The sequence below is a fragment of the Schistocerca serialis genome, chromosome 12 (assembly GCF_023864345.2).
Source record: "Schistocerca serialis cubense isolate TAMUIC-IGC-003099 chromosome 12, iqSchSeri2.2, whole genome shotgun sequence".
Lineage (NCBI taxonomy): Eukaryota > Metazoa > Arthropoda > Insecta > Orthoptera > Acrididae > Schistocerca > Schistocerca serialis.
In genome coordinates this window covers 16,737,173-16,751,878 of record NC_064649.1, presented here as the reverse complement: position 1 = coordinate 16,751,878, position 14,706 = coordinate 16,737,173, and the positions used below count along the sequence as shown (strand labels likewise).

The 14,706-nt window shown below is 40.9% G+C and overlaps 1 protein-coding gene across 1 annotated transcript in view; it reads left to right on the top strand.

Moving 5' to 3' along the window:
• LOC126428060 (charged multivesicular body protein 5) overlaps positions 1–14,483 on the top strand; it is a 39,342-nt gene extending 24,859 nt beyond the window's left edge. The window contains exon 5 of the mRNA XM_050089937.1: positions 12,956–14,483. Within this exon, the coding sequence (XP_049945894.1) occupies positions 12,956–13,006 (51 nt within the window). The 3' untranslated portion in view covers positions 13,007–14,483. The remainder of the gene's footprint in view (positions 1–12,955) is intronic.
• The last annotated feature ends 223 nt before the right edge of the window (positions 14,484–14,706 follow it).

The following is a 14,706-nucleotide window of genomic DNA, read 5'->3' as shown; positions in this document are numbered from 1 at the left end:
CAGAACTCTCCAGGTGCATTTTTTGTTCCTGTTTATGAATTTCAGTAGATATGGATGAGAAGGTTTATACTGACTAGGTGTGAAGAGTGCAATAAGTCTGGCATAACTTTTTGTTTTTTACTGTAAGTCCTCTGTTTCACTGCCGGTTAGTATTTACATTGCTCAGTGTAGCATTCTAATTTTTATATGTAACATTTAGTACTTCTCTTAGCACATTCCTCCAGATGGGCAGGGCTCATAAAGATCACTTGAAACTTGTTGATGCATCAAGAAGTGAAGACGTACTTGTTCTGACCACAAGAACACACAGATCATAACAGACACAACACTTTATTGAGTGTAGAACACTTGTACAAGAACACACTTGCCACGGAGTGGCTGCACTATTAGTTTGATAAATGTAGGCTGAATGTCAACATATGACTGAGAGTGAGGCTGGCCGGGTCCACTTTTACCAGCCGTCGGCCACCCAATAGAGTTCCCTGAGGAGCGGCTGCGTGCTCAACCGAGAGTGGTGGCCTGTGCTATGGTAGCATCTTCAGACTCCTGTGGCACAGCATATGACTGTGTGCCCGGATTACGAGTGTGGAATCTACGTGGGTCACTACACCCCTCCCCTATCGGGGACTGATCGTTGCAGCTTCACGGGCACAGCGCAGGTGACGAGGATGTGGGGGTGGCTTCCATGTCCGTGGAGGTGAGATGGTCACTAGAACACAGGTGAAAGTGTCCAGTACAGGGAGTGCCCTGATGAACCCATATATAAGCAAGAGACAAACAGTCCAAGCTGGGATTCCCTGCGGTGTCTGGCAGCAGTGGGGAAGGTGGAAGTGACTCGGCCACAGATGGAGGTCGCAAGGGGCTCGTCTACCGGCTGGAGGGGTGCCAGAGCCGCCACTGGCAGCCGTGGACTCTCTGCCTCCTCAAGCAGAGGCACTGACGCAGGCAGAAGAGGATGCTGGAACACCAGTGGATAGGTGCCACCCAGTGACTGGGGCACCAGCGAAGGTAGGGATGTGGCCAGAATGGGAGGGAGTGTGTGTCTACCCAGACTCGGAGCTCATTTCGATGGTGCTGGACCTTCTGATCCCCAGTCTAAAGGGTGTAGACGCTGTGGCCATTCAGACTCACGATGATTGCCAGTAACTAGAGAGGGTGCCAAACAAAACCACATGCCCAGACTTCCATTCCTGGTGAGAAACTCTTTACAGCTGAACATGATGGCGGACGAGATTCCAGATGGAGCACCACTTGCGACTGGTGCCTGTGGAGAAAGTCGGCAGTGTTAATGGGAACCTGTAGGAGTCATCTGGTTGGCCATCGGAAAAACCCTTAATGCCTTCTCTGTGGGAAATTCCTGCAGATATTTTTTCATCTGAGTGTGTGTGAACCATACGCTCTGCCTCCCCATTAGGTTGGGGGTGAAAAGGAGTGGAGCAAACATGGCCAGTGCTTGACCATGCACAGAAATCACAAAGCGCCAGGGACTGGAACTGAGGTCCCTTGTCGGAAACGAGAGTAACTGGGAGTCCTCCCAGAGGAAAAATAGTGATTTTGGTAGTGACTTAGAAGCGCTGGACCATGTACGGAAAACACAAAAATGCATCACTGGCAATCAGGTTAAACACGTCCAGAAATGGACCTTCAAATCTATATGGATGTGTTCCCAGGGCTGCGTAGCTACAGGCCATCGGGAGAACGAAGCCTTGTGAGCCATCTGTTGACTAGCCCCCTGGGGACAGTCTGCAACCAAATGCTACAGCTCCCTGTCAATGCCAGTCCTGTACATGTCTGCGAGTCAAGGCTTTGGTGCGGGAAACACACCAGCAACAGTCATGTAACAGCTGCAAGACCTTTTGTGGCAATCTCCCAGGAATAACTACCATGGGAGCCGCGTAGTCCATGGAGAGGAGGTGGATGGACCCCATCTGAGACCGAGAGATGATGACGCAACACATGAAGTAGTTATGAAATGGGTTATAAGCCTGGCTCAGGGGATGAGACAATCAAACCTGCTGGACAAGTGGCATGACCTGTTTGAGGATGAGTCACATGCAGTAGCCTCAACGACCTGGGTACTAGTGATCAGAAACCCGTGTACCGCTTGGCAGCAGGTGATATCCAAATGAAAATATACGAACTTCTCTCAAACTCGAGAGCCAGGGCGACTGGCATCCAGGATGAAGCATCTGCGTGTTCTTGGTACCTAGTGGGGCGAAAATGGATGTCGTAGTGGTATTTGGAGAGGTGCAAGACACACTGCTGTAGCCTTTGGGCCATCTTATCGGGGTCCCAGGCAGAAACTAATGGCTTTTGGCGCATAATGATTTGAAATTTGGCGCCATACAAGAAAACGTGAAATTTGATGACCTCATACACAATAGCTAGAGCCACCTTCTTGACCTGAGAGTAGTGGACCTATGCTGGACTGAGATTTTTGGATGGAAATACCAGTGGCCACTCTGAGGTGTCTATATTGCAATGGGCAAAGACTGCCCCTACACCATAGTGCGAAGTGCCCATAGACAAAAGCAATGCTTTGGTGGGATCAAAAGTAGCTACACATTGTGCCAACCTGAGACGATCCTTCAGCATGGTGATGGCTTGGTCACATGGTGGAGACCAGACAAAGGATGCATACAAAGGTGGAAGTAGAGGGAGGGTGTGGTCAGTTGTGGACACCCTGGGAATGAATTGGTGTAATAGGCTGTTGTACCCAGGAAATCCTGCAGTTCTTGCAATGACAAGGGACAGGGCAGATCTGTAATGGCCCCGACAAGAATCACCAGGAGTTGGATGCCCTGCCATGATACGGTGTGACGCAGATACTCGGGGAATGGTTGAAAAAATTTGGTCTTCTGCAAGTTGAAACTCGGACCAACAGCCAGGAGTTCGAAAAAAGGCCCAGAGATCGTACAGGGGGGTTGCTCGTAGTACTTCCAGTAATGACACAGTGTCACCCAAGTAGTTGAAACAGTGTGGAATAGTGGACATTCCGAATGAAAACGGAATGCTAGGAAGAAAAAGTAAGAGCAAATGCCAAAGCTGATATGCTGACTAAAGAAGTGCTGTGACGAAAGATTAAAAATTAAAAAAGAAAAAAAAATACTTTTAAATCAAGTAACTGAATAAAAATAACTAACAAAATCATTGAAATAACAATTTTAAAAAAGTTTTGAAGCACCTACCAAAATTTGGACCCATCACCCTCTGCACATTACAGATGTACATTGAACACTATGCTAAAATGACACTCTAATTAGGACTGTCTATTTTATGGCTCTGTAACATCACACGAAATTACAAAGTTTACATTTGTTGATAAGCTATAAATGATAGTCCACTGGGGTGAATGGCAACAGGGTGAGATATCTGGGACCCTAATCTACATCACTATACAGATGGCTTCGAAAAGTTGATCCCACCTGTGTGGACCTCTTCCTGTATGCAACTATCACAGAACCAATTGCAGTTTGCCTATTTTAATGGATTCCACGGTCAACAAAAATTTTATTTTCCGTTTTTTGTGTAATGATTGACAAATTTAAAATGCTGTCACAATCTGCTCATTAAGAAAAATAATCGTATATTAAAAGTTTAAGGCAATAATGCGAATGTTATAGTTAGAAACAGTGTTCGTCTTGACGCAGCGTAACTGATGGCGCACAAATACCTAGACTTTATTCATCCACTGTTTGAGAATTGTAGTACTTAGAGGCTTTCAACAAACATTAGATGTAATTTCAAACCTGTATGATAAAAAAGGATGAAATGAAAACTTTTTATCAGTTAAAACATTTTTACATTCAGTAAAACTTCAACATAAGGCACGACATTTTAATTTATTACTTTACCACGTACTCTATTTGTAATACAGTTTGCAGACAGTGTTCATATATATCACTGAGTATACCTACAAAATTATGTCAGTGTACGACATATAGTTCAGCAGATATGATGTCATAAACATTGAGATGCATGAAAAATTAGCTTTTGCTTAAAATGGAGTGCAAATTACCCAGACTATATCTGTCCAGTGTTTCATAATAAGAACACTTAGACTGTTTCAAGCTTAAGGTGAAATACTGGACACAAACTCATTTGTAAAGCTCTCAGAGTTGGTGATCATGTGAGCATGAGGTGTGCTTGGTTATGTGTATGAATGGTGGTACGTGTTTCTCTTTTGCTGATGAAGGTTGTGGCCCAAAGCTTTATGTAAGTGTCTTTTAATTGTGCCTGTTCACAACTTATCGTGTCTTCTTTACGGCAAGTAGCAATCTGTCTTTTCCTACATCGTTGATATTCCTACCTGGAGTTTCCATTGTTTGATGAAGAGTACTAGTCAGGCAAGAAGGTACAAATGATAAGTACTCTTTCATTGATATGTGCAGATATTGCAGTCTTACTGCTTGTATTTATGAGTCCATGGAGCTTCAATACTAATCCCGATGATGGTCAGGTAGTGACTGAAATCAATTTGCAACAGAAATAAAGATGTCTATTTCGTCGACCAGTGGTGACCCTCCTTTGTTGTTAACACTGACAAGGTGGTTGTGATGCATGCAGCGCCTGATGAAGTCCTCATTCGAGCTACTTTTGTTTAATCTTCAAAATTTCCTTGTGTTTCTTCCTTAAAGAACCCCAGTGGTCGATAATTAAACCCAGATTTGAGTGTATGGACTTTAAAGTTCGTATTGGAAGGTACTTTTGTGCAGAGAACAATAACTGTAGTAAACACGGACAAGGACAAGGTTTGCATACGCGTGGCAGCTGTGAGGGGACAGAAACCTTTCACATTGCCAAGGCTTACAAAGTATTGCTGCAAACAACAGTGAGTAAGATTGTATCACCACTGAAGTGGCCCCCATGTAGCAGTTTGCCTCAGTGTGTTAATCGCTGTCCAGCCCTGTTCCTGGCAAGGTGTACGGAAGAAGACGAAACTTGATTAGCTGCTGGAGATTAGTGGAAGGGAGAATGGTTCAAAATTAGGCCACCTTCTGTTGTGATTCTGCAAACAGATATCTTGTGAAACTTGGCTTGCTCTGTTCCTCCACGAGATCCATATCACTGTAGACAACAGTGCTCAGATTGATCCAGTGTTCCGTCACTTCAGGAAGACATTTGACGACAACTCGCTCTGCCGTTTGGTGAAAAACATAGAGTTTTTTGAGTATTGGATCAGATTTTCCTCTGGATTAAAGACTTCTTTGTAGATAGAACTAAACATGTCACTCTTAGCGGGACAAAATTGACAGACGCAAAGATAATTTCTGAAGTACCCCAAGGAAGCGAAATACGACTGTTACTGCTGTTTACAGTGTATATAAATGATCTATTAGAAAGTGTTGGAAGCTCTTTAAGACAGTTTTCAGGTGATGTGGTTGTCTATAAGAAAGTAGTAATGCCATAAGACATTACCTATTTGCAGAGTGAGCTGCAGGGAATTGATGAATGGTGCAGGCTCCAGCAGTTGACCCTGAACATAAATAAATGTAACATATCGCAGGTACATAGAAAAAGAAATCCACTACATACAGCTAGTGAATTTCTACACTACTGATGACAAATTTCTGGAAACAATATCTACCATAAAATATCTAGATAGATGTTGTGGAAGACCACATGAAACAAATTATAGGAAAAGCAGATGGTAGATTTAGATCATAGGAAGAATAGTCTTAAGGAAATGTAGCTCATCCACAAAGGAAGTGGCTACCATGATGCTCATTCAACTGGTTCTTGGTCATTGCTCGTCAATCTGGCATCATTACTACATACAACTGATTGGGGGGGAGGGGAGAGAGAGAGAGAGAGAGAGAGATCCAACGAAGAGTGGTGGGTTTTGTTCGTTTAGTTGATGTGAAAGCCTTAGAGATGGTCAATAAATTCCAGAGGCAGACGCTATAAGAGACATTGTGCATTGCAGAGAGGTTTATTGAAATTTCAAGTGGCCGATTCCCAGGAAGAGTCAGACAGCATGTTACTTCCTCCTCCATACAATTCTTGATATGACCGTGACGAGAAAATCCAAGAAACTAGACCTAATACAGAGACTTTACCAACAATGAACTAGTGGAACAGGAAAGTGGAGCTCAGTTAGTGGTACCAGAAGTACCCTTTGCCACACACTATTTGGTGGCTTGCGGAGTATGATGTAGATGTGATGCACACTGTAGTGGACTTAATTTCCAAGCTCTCCCTTCATCGACCATAAAAATATGATGGTGATTGCTTTCCTGCAAACTCTCAAAATCCCTGACTACTTGACTCAGTCTTATCCATGACCTTAATGAACTTTATTCAGTTAAGATTTTTCACGTAAATATCCTTTTGGTGCAGAGAATCAAGAACAGGGAGCTGTAAGATAAATTCAACCCTGCAAAGTTTTATAATTGTTGGAAGATAGAATTTCCCTCAGGGTAAATCAACAAGCCAGCTGTGAAAATATTCTGTTGTTTATTGAATTCCTGAATCAGTTATAGTATTATTTTTTAAACAATGCTCAATCACACATACAAGTGCATACATAATCTGCAAGCCATCATACGGTGTGTAGTGGAGGTTACTTCATACTGTTAGTGACTTTTTATCCTATTCTATTCGCATATGGATTGAGGGGAGAAATAACATATGAACTGCTGAGGTAAAGCATTCATCAGATCAAGGGATGGTGTCAGCAACACAGTGCTTTGCTTAGACATGGTCATGTGGGATATGCTGTACTCTTCCCTTCTTCTGACCTGTATGACATAGAATCTAAGGCACTTGGACTGAGACCTACCACTGGACTTATGGAAGAATATCATCCGCGCGATCTTCAAGATAGCAGATGCAGCTATATGTGGATTATCACATAATTGGCTTAAAAGCTCGTGCATCCAATTTGCTGACAAGAATAATTACAGAAAATTGAAAATCTGTTGGAGGACAATATTTGGCTTTAGGAAAAGCTAAGAGGCTGTTGTGACATTGCCTCTAAAATGGGAGCAAGAAAAATCAAAATATCTTCCTAGCATTTGCAAACATAAAGCATTCAGCAACATAAAATGTTGAAGAATGTTCAAAGTTTTCGGGAAAATAGATATAAGCTATAGCAAAGACAGATATTGTACAGGGCAGTTCAAAATTAATATAGCAATTATGAACTTCTTTAAAAATTCAGTGCATAGTGATCAAGCATTTATTGCAGAGAATGAAAAAGAAGGTCCTGTTGTACCTACTTTATAGGTACTCTATGTAACTCCCTTTGGTCTCACAGACAGTGTTTAGCAAAAAACTAGTTGATGCCATACATTCTGTAGCATATGTGGAGTCATTGATGTGAGGGCACTAGAAATGCATTTATTCCTCTAAAAAGAAAACCACGGTTGTTGGGTCCACAGATCTAGGTGGTCAGGAGCAGAAAACTGTATCGTCATGCCTATCTAGTCGTCACATCTATCTAGTATGACGAATCGAACACTTGGGCTATAATTGAAATTTTGAACTTTTTCAACATTGTAATTATTAGCAATATATCACTATCCACGAAGTGGTTATAGCTGTTTGTAGTTGCTATATTCATTTTGAATTACCCTATGACATAATTAAAAACAAAGATAACAATAAAAACAGAAGATTGAGAGAGATTCTGATAGGATTAAGAGTGGTATAAAGCAGCGATGCTGTCTTTTGCCACTGCTAAACAATGTGTACATTGATGAAGCAATGAGGGAAACAAAAAGAAAGGTTCAGAAGTGGGATTAAAGGTCACTATGAAAGGATATCAATAATAAAATATGATGATGATATTGCCATCCTTGGTCAAAGGGAGGGGAAATTACAGGCCCTGTTGAGAATAATGAAACCTACTGAGCACACGGTATGCCAAAGATGAAAGTAGTGAGGACTAGCAAAAATGAGATTAAATAAAGTGAACATAAAAATTTGGTACCCTGTAGTAGGTAAAGCAAAGGAATTTTGATACCTGTGAAGCAAAGTGACTCGTGGCAGACAAAGGAGGAGGACATAACAAATAGATTAGCACAGGCAAAGAGGACATCCGGGCGGGGGGGGGGGGGGGGGGGGGGGGGGGGGGGGGAATTGCAATAACAGACATTGAACTTAATTTGAGGAGGAAATTTCCAAGAATATACGAGATGTGGCAATAAAGAAACTGGACTGGTTGTGCACATTTGTGGCTTTATTGATGACAGAAAGGAGAGTGGGGGAATAACCATGGGTCTCCCATGACACGTGTACAAAATGTCACGCCACTGTGGTGGTTAGTCTGGCTGTGAGCTTTCTTAGAAACAGGCTGTGTGTCCGAGCTCTGTCAGAATTATGCTATGCTCCAAAGTGAACAACATGTTAACATCAAATTCCTCACAAAACTTCGAAAATCAGCCACAGAAACTTACGATTTGTTGAAACAAGTTTATGGTGATCAGTGTCTATCTCGTACACAAGTTTTCAAGCGAGTTAAGAGGTTCAAGGATGGTAGGGAAGACATTGAAGATCCAAAACTGGGCCATTCTTCCACTTGGAAGGCGGTCAGTAGAAATGTTCGAGAAGACCACCGCCTGAGTGTTCCAGCAATTTCAGAACTTGCCTGCATCAATAAGGAAACCATTAGACAGACTTATTATGATTATTTGGGCACGACAAAGGTTTGATGACAATTGTCGTTTTCTTCAATATCCGAGGGCTTATCTACATTGATTAAAGACCTGAAGGTCAGACTGTCAATCAAGATTATTACGTAACTGTTCTGAAGACCCTACATGAATGTGTGTGACCAAGGAGACCATACCTGTGGAAGAATCACTCCATGGTTCTTCATCAGGACAACGCGCTGTTTCATAACGCGATGTCTGTGAAGAGGTTGTTGGCAAAAAAACAACATTCCAGTGATGGAACATCCACCGTATTCACCTGATGTAGAACTGAGCAACTTCTTTCTCTTCCCAGAACTGAAATCCGTACTCAAAGAAACAAGATTAGAGTCAGTGGATGCAACTAACGAGACTCCTCACCAGCATAACAGAAAAAGACTTGCAGCACTGCTTCCAACAGTGGCAAATTCACATGGACCGGTGCAGCAATCTGAGAGCAGAATTCATTGAATGGGGCGTTTCAGTTGTGTAAGCTTTTTCAATAAACAGTTAGAGCGTGAGTTCGGTTTCTTTATCGTCACAACTCGTCCATTTGGTGTACAGCATTGTATGGCATTATCATAGACTATGGGAAAACTGGAAAAGAAGAGAATCACACCATTTGAGATATGATGCTGTAGAAGGGTGTTGAAAACTAGCTGGGCAGATAAGAAATGAGAAGGTACCCACTGGGTCAACGAGGAGGCTGGAATATACGAAACAGATAACTGAGGCCATTGGGTGCAAATGTTACTCTAAGAGGAAGAGGCTGGTACAGGAGGAGAAGGCTACGTTGACTCAGTTCGAAGGCTGATGCGACGCTGTGTGCCTTAATCTTGCCTCTCTTATCATACTAGCTGACGAACCCAGCATTGTCCGGTTATTAATTTTGCCAATTTTCTGTTAGAAACAAAAACAAAAAATGAACTTTCTTTATCGTGTAATATCGAGAAAATTTCATTTTCATGCATCCATGAAAACACCTTTGAAGTTATGAAATATTTGTACAAAGAAATATGTATAATAAACAAATGTATAAGCAGAGTATCCAAATTTTTTGTAACCATCTCTGTGCCATGCCTCTTCTTAGCTCTATAGCTGACTATTGTTTTCTTCTAGAGCCATCTGCACTTCGCAGCTGAAAACTTTCAAAAGCGCTGCCAGGTGTTGAGGATTTCCTTAAGCTGACTTGACTGTAGGAGTGTCTTAGTTATAAAGAATAGATGTATTAAAACATTTTTTCACACATTTAATTGTTTATGACGTGTCTCTTGAACAGCGCGCTTCGTTACAGGACCATTTAGTAATCGCGAAAGCGTTACGGAGATGATAGATAAACACCAGTGGAAGACTCTGCAGTAGAGACGCTCAGTAGCTCGGTATGGGCTTTTGTTGAAGTTTTGAGAACATACCTTCACCGTGGAGTCAAGCAGTATATTGCTGCCTCCTACGTATATCTCGCAAAGAGACCATGAGGATAAAATCAGAGAGATTAGAGCCCACACAGAGGCATACCGACAATCCTTCTTTCCACGAACAATACGAGACTGGAATAGAAGGGAGAACCGATAGAGGTACTCAAGGTATTCTCCGCCACACACCGTCAGGTGGCTTGCGGAGTATGGATGTAGATGTAGAGCTGTGTGTAGTATAATTATATATTTGTATACGAACATTCAGTTGCATATGTGGGTACTGTCTGCAAAATGTGTTGTGAATAGTTGGGCGCCATGGGCAGTGTGGCAGGTTTTCACACATCTCAGTGTTTATGATGTCATATCTCCCGAACAGTGTATGATACCACGATCTAGCAGCGTATGTGGAAACTGTCTGCGAAATTTATTGCAAATAATAGTTGCACAGAAATACCCCCCCCCCCCCCCCCCCCCACACACACACACACACACACACACACACACACACACACCTCCCAAACCACTGGACTGATTTCAGCCAAACTTGGTACGCATCTTCCATACTGTCAGGCAACAATTGCTGTGGGGGTAAGAGCCACCTACCTATCATAACTCAGGAGATAAAAAACTGAGATGCATGAAAAACTGCCGCATCATGCATGACATACGTACATTCATGCTGTATTCATTGTACATGCTAATTATAATTAAAGTTAAACTTTCAAAACGCTGTAAAAATAACACCACTGGTCAGAATGATGTAAAATTGCAACGGAATATTATTGGAAAAGGGGCAAAAAGTATGGCAGAAAAAAAATAGTATGGAAATTGATCAATAGATGACGATGGTGTCAGATTACATAAATGAAGATATCTGTCATGCACACGACCCACTGAAGTGGCTATAAACACGCCGGGTACATGGCTTTTCCTCCTTTTGCATCTGCGACATTCGCCATGACTGTCTCAGTGCAGGATTGTGTTCGCTTGTAAAGCCTTACTACAGGAATGATGACTGTGCACATGTCGTTCTGCAGAAGTTCCGTACACTGAAGGGTTTGGAAAAAGGCGTTGGTCCAATGACTGCCGTGGGTCTGGAGAAAATGATTCGGAAATTCGAAAAGACAGGTTCTTTTGGTGTGCAACCTGGTAGAGGGAGGAAACGAACTGATTCGACGCCAATGGAAGCGGTGACCACTGCAGTGCGGGAGGGAAAGGTTGCTGGTGTGCAAATGTACAGTGCACGGAAAATTGCCCGAACATTTGACATACCCGTGAACATGGTGCATAAAATCCTATGAAACATTTTTCTTTCCTATCCATTTAGAATTTCTTGCTTGCATGGAAGTGGACAATGATTAGCTGTGGAAGACTCTGTGGACAGACGAAGGCCTCTTTCATCTGACAGGTATGTCAATACACAGAATTGTCGAATATGGGCAACAGAAAATCCACACACAAATCATCCAGTACCACTTCATCCTGAAAAGGCCACTGTGTGGTGCAGGTTTACAGCATCATTTATCATAGAGCCATATTTTTTCAAAGAGACAGGTGCTTCTCGTCCAGTTACCTGTACCATCACTGGTAAGCGCTATGAGTGCCTTTTGCGCAACCACGTCATTCCAGCTCTCCAACAGCATGGATGTGTGGATGGGATCATTTTTATGCGCGATGACGCCCCTCTGCACATTGTAAATCCAGTTTAGCAGCTACTGAGGTGCCATTTTGGAAATGCTAGAATTATCAGCTACCATTTCCCTTCAGCCTGGCCCTCCCAATCACCTGACCTTAATCCATGTGACTTCTGGCTGTGGGTCTGTCTGAAAGCTGTTGTGTTCAGTGTTCCGATTGCAAACTTAGCTGCATTGAAGGCATGCATTGCACAACACAATCTGAATGTGACCCCAGAAACGCTTCGATCAGTTGTGGAACATGTTGTTTCTGGTTTTCAACTTGTTGACGAAAATGGTGGACAGCATATTGAACATCTTTTGCACCAGTCACGTGGAAATTAATAATCCGATTTGATTTTGATTGATGCTTTTTATGCGGTTTTTGGCCTCAGGAGAATTAAAAACCTATGTGATGGATGCTTTTTATGCAGCTTTTGGTCTCGGGACAATTAAAAACATATTTTTTTCATATGATGTGATATGACCTTGCTGTGGTGGATGGGATTACGTAACTGACAGTATCACACCTCTACACCCAAGCACACTGAGTAGAACAGTTTGGTTAGTGTCAAACGTACACCTTAGGCATTGTTGTGTGATTCATTTGTCATTTGTAGTCAACCACTATTGTACTATGATGCTTACAGCACCGTCTATTGCTACATTTGTAACTATTTATTTTTCTTCTGCCATACTTTTTCCCTCCTCTTCTGATAATATTCCGTTGCACTTGGGCATCGTTCTGACCAGTGACGTTACTTCTACAGTGGTTTAAAACTTTAACTTTAATTAGTCACCCTGTATATTTCATGCATTGTATATTTACATACTGTACATGTAAATACATCCATTTTTATAATCTGTATGGGTATTTGGATTTCCTAAATGAAATATACAATGAATACAGCACAAACATTTCTTAAATACCACCCCTTTAAATTTTCATATCAGATTAAATAAGATCATGATGGTGTCAGACAATATTTGAGTGTTGAACCTGATACTGATAAAATAGGATTATTCTACCGGATACTGATAAAATAGAATTATTCTACAAAAGAGGCTGCTTACAAATCACTTGTGTGTCCCATTTTAGAATATTGCTTAAGGGTGTCAACAATACATGATGATTGTACCTCACAAATACATCTTGTATAGAAATACTGTTTTTCAATTCTGAATGACTGCTTTTCTTTATCACCTGTGACAAAAATTCCATTATTTTTTTCAGGATGGTGTACCTGTGGATGAATTTGGTCTGCCTCAAATACCTGCATCATAACTTTGTGATGTCACTTGTAAACTGTGCACGTTACTTCCAAAAGAACTTATGAACGTTTCTTGATATGTGAGACAGCCATAATGATCGTTACAATTAAGCAATATCAGCCACTCTGAATTTGTTCATGTGGTGATGCCTCCTGCTAAATATCAGAAAGTATAGTTGCTTGTTCTAACCATAAATTAAAGAGCATTTTGATGTGATGATGGTTACAAACTATGAAATAAGACACAATTTTTATTTTGTACACCTTTTCTTTGGAAGTGAGAATCTTGAAGGATTGTGTACATTTTGAAACTGCTATTTACCTGAAGGTATTCTTTTAATCAAAAGTAATTGTAGTCTTTATTGTTCTGTTATTTTGCTATATATTTTATTCTTTGTATAAACTAACATTTGTATTTTAAACATTTCTGTATTAGTTATTAAGCGTGCTTTCACACAAACGTTAAATATCCGTTGTTACCTGCCAATATGATTCACAAAATCATTAAGGTTTGTCATTAAGAATGTCACCTATCCATTAAGGGAATGTTCTAAAAATCAAGTGACTATGCAGCCTGAGTGGATATCTGATTAGCCAAGGTAAGGAACCTATACATTTTGGAATCTGAACAGTGAATTTTTGAATGTGGTTCTGTTTTTATTGGACTTTTACTGATAACCTCAACGTATTTATAAATGAAGGAAATCTAAGAAAAAGGACACGGTTGTCATGTTTTTGTTGATATGCTGTGATGCCACATGAGATAGAGAAGAATCGTGCATGTCTGAGAGAATAACACAATTTTTTGCTAGTTGTGAGATTGATAATTTTCAGAAATAGCATTTGCATAAGCTATGGTGTGTCAGCAGTGTTAGAGCACAGTATTATTGCGCTTAAATAAAATGAACTTTCAGTTGTTGAGGTGTAGTGAAAATGATTGAATTCCAGTTTCTTAGTCGAGTTAACGGTTCCATAGTTGCACACGATTTTGATGATTAATGGTCTAGTTCGAAGTCCAGAGGCTATAGCTCACAATATCAGATGAAGACTTGGACAGTATTCAAAATATTGTGCCTAAAAATGTAATTGTCAGCTTGGCCAAAAGGCTGCAAATTTACCGTAATAATGAACTGTTTTTTATGCGCACCATCAAAATAAGTGCTTGTGCATTGATTAATCCATGGCCTTGATCTCTGTATTAAAAAAAAGGAACCAACATAAAATACGAAGCTCAGGGTTCACACTCCCCCTGATGACACTCTAGTTGAAAACTTCCCAGGTAATTTTGAAGAACAGATGGACACCCTTACATTGCGTTCAGAAATACCCATATACGCTTTTAACATCAGTTGCATGATGTTGAAAATAGAATAGTGTGTGTTTCTTTTGAGCTCCAGTGGAGTAGAAACATAAGTAAAATTTGAAATATTGTTTTGTTTATAATCTCCTAAGCTTATTATCTTTCATAGTATAATTGTTGCAAATATGCAACGACAGTCAGATGTCATAAACGCTTCCACATAACAGGCAAATAAATTTGTTGAATTATTTTTCCCCTATCCATTGCAACCTTGCCTCTGTTATTATCCCTTCATTTATTGGAATAAACGTTTGAAGAAGAAAAACTGCATATATTTGTTGAATCCTTTAATTTTGTTTCAACTTGTTATTGCTTGAAAAGTAAGATTTCTACTTTTAAGAAAAGGAGTTGCAG